This window comes from Condylura cristata, unplaced genomic scaffold (genome assembly GCF_000260355.1).
Source record: "Condylura cristata isolate star-nosed mole 26May11 unplaced genomic scaffold, ConCri1.0 scaffold00003, whole genome shotgun sequence".
Classification (NCBI taxonomy): Eukaryota; Metazoa; Chordata; class Mammalia; order Eulipotyphla; family Talpidae; genus Condylura; species Condylura cristata.
In genome coordinates this window covers 2275188-2283134 of record NW_004567104.1, presented here as the reverse complement: position 1 = coordinate 2283134, position 7947 = coordinate 2275188, and the positions used below count along the sequence as shown (strand labels likewise).

The 7947-nt window shown below is 34.9% G+C and overlaps 1 protein-coding gene across 2 annotated transcripts in view; it reads left to right on the top strand.

Annotated features, from left to right (window-relative positions):
* Positions 1-5590, top strand: part of B3GALNT1 (beta-1,3-N-acetylgalactosaminyltransferase 1 (globoside blood group)) — a 33294-nt gene extending 27704 nt beyond the window's left edge. For both annotated transcript variants that reach the window (XM_004674927.2, XM_012729532.1), the window contains exon 3: positions 3786-5590. In XM_004674927.2, coding sequence (XP_004674984.1) covers positions 3820-4815 — 996 coding nt within the window. In that variant the 5' untranslated portion in view covers positions 3786-3819 and the 3' untranslated portion in view covers positions 4816-5590. The remainder of the gene's footprint in view (positions 1-3785) is intronic.
* The last annotated feature ends 2357 nt before the right edge of the window (positions 5591-7947 follow it).

Here is a 7947-nt window from a genome sequence, read left to right as displayed (position 1 = left end):
TTATATATAATTTCATATTATTTGAAGATAATCATATCTTTACTTTTTCTTTTTCTATCTGGATTGCTTTTACTTCTTATCTGATTGCTCTATCTAAAACCCTTATATCCAGTACTAAGTTAAACAGAAGTGGTGAAGGTAGACATTCTTGTTCTTGATCTTAAAAAAAAGCTTTCAGCTTTTACCATTAATTTTTGTATAGGCTGTTGGTTTGTAGAGTATGGTGTTTATTCTGTTGACATATGTTCCTTCATTACTTATTTTCTTAAGATTTCTTCATCATAAATGAGTATCCTATCTTGTCAGATACTTTCTCTGCATCTATTAATAGTATCCTGTATTTTTTTTACTGATACAATATATCCTTTCTTTGTTGATTGATATTTGTATACTAAATCATCCTTCAATCTTTGAAATAAATTCTATTTGGTCATGTTATATGATCCTTCTATTTATTATTGTTGAGATTTTCAAATCTTTATGCATCAGGAATATTGGTCTATAGTTTTCTGTTTTTGTGATATCCTTGTATGATTTGGTATTATGGTAATGTTGGCATCAGTGGATGCATTAGGAAATGTTTCTTTGTACTTTTGGAAATGTCTGCATAAAATAGGATTCATTTTTAAAATTTTTTATTTATTGTTCTAAAACTATATCCACTTTTTTAAAATTAGCAAACTTGTTGTCATAGAGTAATATGGGATAAACCTAGAAGTAAAGGAGCACAGGACACACAGAAATGAAAGGATTTATTAAATTGAAAAAGAAGACTGAAAGAGAATTTATAGGCCTCTGTAGCAAGATAAAGTTTGTCCTACCCACAGATGGTATAAGCCAGGCAGGAGCAAGGTGCTATCCTAAACCAGAGAGTAAAGAGAAAGCAGTCACATGAGTGTTTCATCTTTTGAGATCAACATGGCCTCTCAGCTTTATCCCTTGTTCAGAATAGCCCCTCTCTCTCCTTGTTCAAGATGTCAGGTTCATGGTATTTTGGAAGTTGTAATGTTCAGCATCTGAAATCGTAGTGATGCAGCATCTGAAATCTTAGGGAGGCAGAGATGTGGGTGGACTCCAGAAAGCTTTAGTATGTCTCCCACTGTCTCTAACAATAATTGTTTACAGTAGTACCTCATGCTTTTTTATACTTCTATGATATCTGTAGCAGCATTTCCTTTTCAGTTCTAAGTTTATTTATTAAAGTTTTTTCTCTTCTTTGTGGACTTACCTAAAGTTTTATAGATTTTTATCTCCTTCAAGAACTCTTAGTTTCATTGATTTTGTGTTGCCTTAACAGCTTTTTGCATTTATTTCTGCTCTAATTCTTAGTAATTTCCTTTCATTCCCCCCTCCCCACCCACACACACACCCAAGTTGTTTAGGTATAGGATTAATTTATTGTTTTTCTTGTTTCTTGGTAAAGGCCTATATTGCATTACCTTCATTCTTAGTACCTCTTTAGCTATAGTCCATAGACTCTGATAATTTATATCTTCATTTTCATTTGTCTCCACTCCAAGTATGCTTTAAATTCCTGTTGGTTGGCCCAATGAATACTGAATAGTATGTTGATTAATCTTCATGTATTTCATATTTGTCCAGTTTTTTAAGTTTCTGAGTCTGTTTCCTAGATTTAGATTATCAGAAAATCTCTGATCTCTCTGCCTTTAGCAACACAACTGTGTTGTAAAAATTTGTAAAATTTGTTCTGGCAAATCTTTGAATACCTGTCTCTCCTTTTGTATTAGATAGAAGTTGCCACTTACTGTGTACAATTCTCAGTGCCCTTACTCAGGACATTTTTTCCTCTGTTTGTCCCAAATTCTTTATAATGTACATACTTATTAGAATAATGCATAAGACTTACTATTGTGCTTACTTGTTAGAATAATGCATAAAACTTACATCTGATAACTGTTATAGTAGTAAAGTTTCAACATCAAACAGTAAATGGATCCATCTAGAGTTTTACAGTGTCTAGCAGAGAAAATATAAGATGTTAATAGCTTCATAATTTTCATTATAAGGTTTTCTATCCCATGGCTAGTAAGATGAAAAGGGATGAATAGAAGTAGAATGGGCAAATATATATATTTTATTCTTTTTTTTTTTTGCTTGTAAACAGTTATATTTGGAACATGTTACAAGTAATGAAATACAGTTAAACAAACTCACCATATAATTTTTATTCTTATAAAAATTCTCCATATATATTTTATTCTTATACAAATGGGTATGAGTATCCATCAATCGAACAAGTAAATGTTTATTGTACTTCTGTTGCAAGCCTCTGTCTCTCATTTTCGACAGTTGTGGAAAAATGTTCTCTGTCAGTGAAGCATAGAATGAGTAAGAGAGGTAAGACACAAATGTGTGAAACTAAACTAGAGCAAGTTTGCTACACATTCCACTGTATTGTGTGACTACAAATATAGAAAGTATTAGAATGTTAGAAAGATAATGGCTATATAAAAGATGGAATTCCGAGTTCCTGCTATAGTCAACATATATTAAAAGATACAAGGTGTGTGTCCAAAAACTTAAGGTTGAGCCAGTATAGGGCCCTTGGTAAACCAGCTTTACCATATCACATTAATGTATAAGCAATTTTAGATTCCTTAGAACCCTCCACATAGATAATTGTGGTTAATGAACACATCAGAAGCCTCTTTAGCTTCCTTCTATGCTATACATCTGTCTCTAAGTCTGAAGCCCTTGAGTATTTTATATCAACAGCCTTACTACCCTCACTGCCATGTTTACATATTGCCTTGGAGATGTCTCTTCTTTCCATCTCCTGCTTCTATTGGTCTTAAGTGCCTGGCATAACCTGTGGCTGTTGAAGATGGTTAGTAACTGAGGCTTGTTGGATCCTGAATTACAAACCAGTCTTATCAGTGGAATCTGGAGGAAGCTGAAAACTTGGCTGTCACTAATCAGTCTGAATGTTCTGTGTTACCTACCTCTGTTTTATTATATTATATGGAGGCTGCTTTGTATAAAAGCAAAAATTCTAGGAGATACCATTCCTTAATAGTGATCTGGTACATGATGTTCGAATATATTGGAATAGGAAACATGTAGAAACTCAGTATTGTGGGCAGGTCTTTAAGAACTAACTGCCCAGATTAAGCCTTTGGGTTCAGTTAGTGATGTTAGAGGAGGACTAGGGTGGTATTTTGGGTAAGTAAAAGATATTCCATTGGAATGTTTAGGATTCTAAGGATGGTTATCTTATTTTGTCTAGAGGACTCATCATAGGTGTAAATAATCTCTATCTTCTTTTCCCACATCTACAGCTGCTGGGTTGGGTTTTTTGTTTTTGTTTTGTTTCTTTTTTTTTTTTTTTTTATTCCCGGTCTGCTAGAATCGATAGCATATCACATAGCTAGTAAGACAGACCTTTCACTTATTTGGACATTTTCTTGCACTGAATCCTTTAAATTGTAGATTTATTTGGACAACAGTCATCCTTCCTTCTCCATCTATTATTCATATCTGTTGTCCCTCTAGATATCCAGGATAAAACCATATTTCAACAGTTACTTATGTTGAACAAGAACTCTTAACCTTTTTAAAAATCACAAGGTATTTGTAACCTTGATCTTGATGTAAAAAGCCAGATGTTTTTGGTTGTCGCTAACTATTTGGTTATAGTTAAAGTAGACTTAGGTCAAGATTTTTGGCTTTGGAACTTTGTTCTTTGTTTTTTCCATAATTATCCTCAGATATATTTAATGTTTTGAGTGGTGGAGTACTAACCAGGTCTTTCATAAATCTTCCAGAACCTGAGGCTCACGTGCTTCTGAGCTCCTGTGGATGGCCCTGGCCCTTTTGACCACCCTTCTGAGTAGGATGTCACTGAGATCCCTCAAATGGAGCCTCCTGCTACTGTCCCTCCTCAGTTTCCTTGTGATGTGGTACCTCAGCCTACCCCACTACAATGTGATAGAACGTGTAAACTGGATGTACTTCTACGAATATGAGCCAATTTACAGGCAAGACTTCCACTTCACACTTCGAGAGCATTCAAATTGCTCTCATCAAAACCCATTTATTGTCATCCTGGTGACTTCACACCCCTCAGATGTGAAAGCCAGACAGGCCATTAGAGTTACTTGGGGTGAAAAAAAGTCTTGGTGGGGATATGAAGTTCTTACATTTTTCTTATTAGGCCAAGAGGCTGAAAGGGAAGACAAAGTGTTGGCATTGTCCTTAGCAGATGAACACCTTCTTTATGGTGACATAATTCGGCAAGATTTTGTAGATACATATAATAACCTGACTTTGAAAACAATTATGGCCTTCAGATGGGTAACTGAATTTTGCCCCAATGCCAAATATATCATGAAGACAGACACTGATGTTTTCATAAATACTGGGAATTTAGTGAAGTATCTTTTAAATTTGAACCACTCAGAAAAGTTTTTCACAGGCTATCCTCTAATTGATAATTTCTCCTATAGAGGATTTTACCAAAAATCCCATATTTCATACCAGGAATATCCCTTCAAGGTGTTTCCTCCTTACTGCAGTGGGTTGGGTTATATAATGTCCAGAGATTTGGTGCCAAGAATCTATGAAATGATGAGTCATGTAAAACCCATCAAGTTTGAAGATGTTTATGTTGGGATCTGCTTGAATTTATTGAAAGTGGACATTCATATTCCAGAAGACACAAATCTTTTCTTTTTATATAGAATCCACTTGGATGTCTGTCAACTTAGACGTGTCATTGCAGCTCATGGCTTTTCTTCCAAGGAAATTATCACATTTTGGCAGGTTATGCTAAGGAATACCACATGCCATTATTAGTTTGACATTATACCAAAAGCCTAGTGAAGGACAGGATACCTTGTGGGAAGTTTTAAAGTTAGTGCTACAAATCTCTCTAATGGAAAAATGCATGGGAAAGGTACTATGCTGTTTTACACTGAACTGAAATTTATAAAGAACCCATACACTAGAGACACTAGTGATTTACAGAAATCAAGTGAAGGCCCTTTAAAAAAAGGTTATATTCAGAGAAATTAAACACATTTAAAAGAAGTGGAGAATGTATTGTTATTACAACTAATAGAAACAATTTGAACATAGTAGGCTAGAACTTTTAAAAAGTTTTTTGTTGTAAACTAATAATTCTGTAACAACAAAGCAATGTAGAGTTCTGTTCATTGAACAATCTGATCAGTTAGGGTTTTGTGTATACTTTAAATGGAATACTGATTTTTAAAAATACATGGTTCTATGTAAAACTGCATAATAAATGTTGTAATGAACAACAATTTATCTGTTTTGTCATTCAAAAGGTACTACAAGGTGTTACAGTATTTCATAGTTATCATTGCTTATTTAATATTACTTGGAATTTTCTGGGTGTTTGAATGTTTTTGTTGTTTCAATACTATATAAACAGACTAGTGAATCACCATTTACATTTGAACTTTTTTACTTTTGTTCACCTGTGAATTTATTATTGATAGCTCTATTAATGTAAAGTCATTGGTCATTATTGTATGTCAGTAATGTCTTGGCCTTTGAGAAGAATTAAAGCAAAAAGATCTGAATTGTTGTCTTGTTTTTAAAATGATAATGCCCTTTTTTTTTTAAGATTTATTTATTTATTTGTACAGAACTGGGGTACAGGCCAGAGATGTGGAGGGTGAGAGGATTCACCAGAGACAGAGTGGGGTGCAGAACAGGCAGATCGACGAAGTATACTGCTGAGGGGAGCAGCGGGCGGGTCAGGAGAGGTCTTCCACGCCATGTGGTCACCTCTGGGGCAGGCGGGAATCGAACTCATGCGGAAGTGGCTTAAGCTTCTTTGTGCTGTACATTAACCCGCTGTGCCACCATGGAGGGCACGATGCCCATGATTTTACAGGTCACTTCACCTGTCTAATTTTCCCATTAGGAATTTAGGAATGTCAGGCAGGCAGTCTGAAAAGGATGCTAAATAGAAAAAAGAAAAGAGAAACCTGATGACCAGGAAATTAGGAAAAAGTACTTTACAGAGTACTTGAACTGGAATAAGCTTATTTCTTATTTTGGGACACATTATAAATCTGCTTTGTGTCTTTTCTTATTTGCAATCAGCTTGAAGGTAGAGGAAAATGCTGTTGCTATTAATTTCACACCAAGTGGAATTCCCTAATATGTGGTCCAAAGTCAAATCTGATTTTCTTGTCATGTAGAAGCACATTTTGTCGTAAGAACGGTGACTTATCTACTGTTGGACCTGCTACTATTAATAGATCTAAAAGAAGCATTCCTTGCCCCCTATTCCTGGAAATGTGCAATTTCCTATCACAACTAGATAAGTGATTCCTTTTTTTCTGGATCACATGATGGCAAAAGATCGAATCTTAGAACTTGGAAGTATGTGGTCAGATATCATAATATTCAAATATTTATCCTATGTTAAAAGCTTAATTTCAATTAGAACTGTTACATGATTATAACAAGCCTGAAATTTCTGCTTCTCTGGTGTGAGATTTTATTTAATTACAATAAAATCAATTAAATGAAATCTTCTAAGGACTCAGTCTATGTCCTAGCTAATCCCTATGCCTATAGGAGTCACTTTAAGACGTAGGTGATAGTTATAGTTTATGCTATGATTAATTTGATCAATTTTGCAAAGGTTTAGATTGATGTTTGGAAAGCTAACTCCAAGTTTTTTTAGAGAGAATACTGAAATAATTTCCCTTAAAACAAGGTGAGTAAAAGTTAAAATGTGAGTAATTGGCATGTTTCTGAAGATTGTACTTTCTTAATTGGAGATTTAGAAAAATCTTTACAAAGTTAAATAATTATGAAACTCAGTGAGTGGGTTGTATTTTTGTTTTTAACTACATGTCTCAATAGTTTAAGCTTTCAGGTTGTTAAATATTAGTAATAATAAATATTAGCTAAATATGTTGTTAAAATATTGGTCTCTGATCTATGACCATTGTTTTTAACTCATAAAATTTAATATTAATATTAGGCTAATTCCTTCTTACCATCCCTGTGGTCTTATATACTCCTCCCACTTGACTCTTGTGCTTTCCCCAAAAGCATTGAATATCTGGCTACCTGACCCATTAGCTTTTACCAGATTATGTGGCTAGGACAACTGTCGAGTCTCTGAGGTTGACAACACTGCTTTTTGTTTGTTTTTGTTCCTTTGTTTATTATAACCATAATGCAACTTTATTGGTTGTTGACATTGGCTGCAGCCTTGCTCTTTGTATATTCTCATCTGAGGAAAAGGATGAAGGGCAGTATCTGCATAGAGCACAGTTACCCCTGATGGAGTATGAAGCAGTTCTGACAGAGAGAAGAAAAAAAAAGACTGGTGGAAACACACTGATATGTACATACTCTGATCAAAACAAATCACATACAGAGCCTGGTGCCAATGGGGACTGAGAGGGAGTTAGGAGGAGATTCACCTGACACAGAGTTCCAAGTCATATTGTGGGAGGTGGTAATATATTTTTGTACAGAATGGGGAATGAATAGCTGGACACAGTGTATGAAATTGATGAAATGCTCAGAGATCATTTTTCTGAAGCAAGCTAGAGTAGGTTGAAGGTTTTCTAACTCACTTGTTGCTAGTGCTTTGGGCCCATCCCTGAAAAGGCTGCCAAGTTGCCCTTGTTAATCATTCCTTGGCTCTTCCTTGAACAGTCTTGACATTATTGTGTTCCCAGACTCAAAGCTGGCAGAGATGAGCTATTTATAACATCAGTATTTCTGAACATCAGGTGGTAAAACCGTTTTCTGTAGAGATCAGGTAGACATTAAAGAAGAGAAAGAGGAATTAGGGAGGGGCCATTTTTAAGGGGAAATGGAGACTATGAATAATGTGGTAGGCCCACACTGCCATCTTTGGAGTTCTGATTATATTAAGCAAGTCTTGTGGATTTTGTGTGAGCTGAAGACCAACATTCATTGGGATTC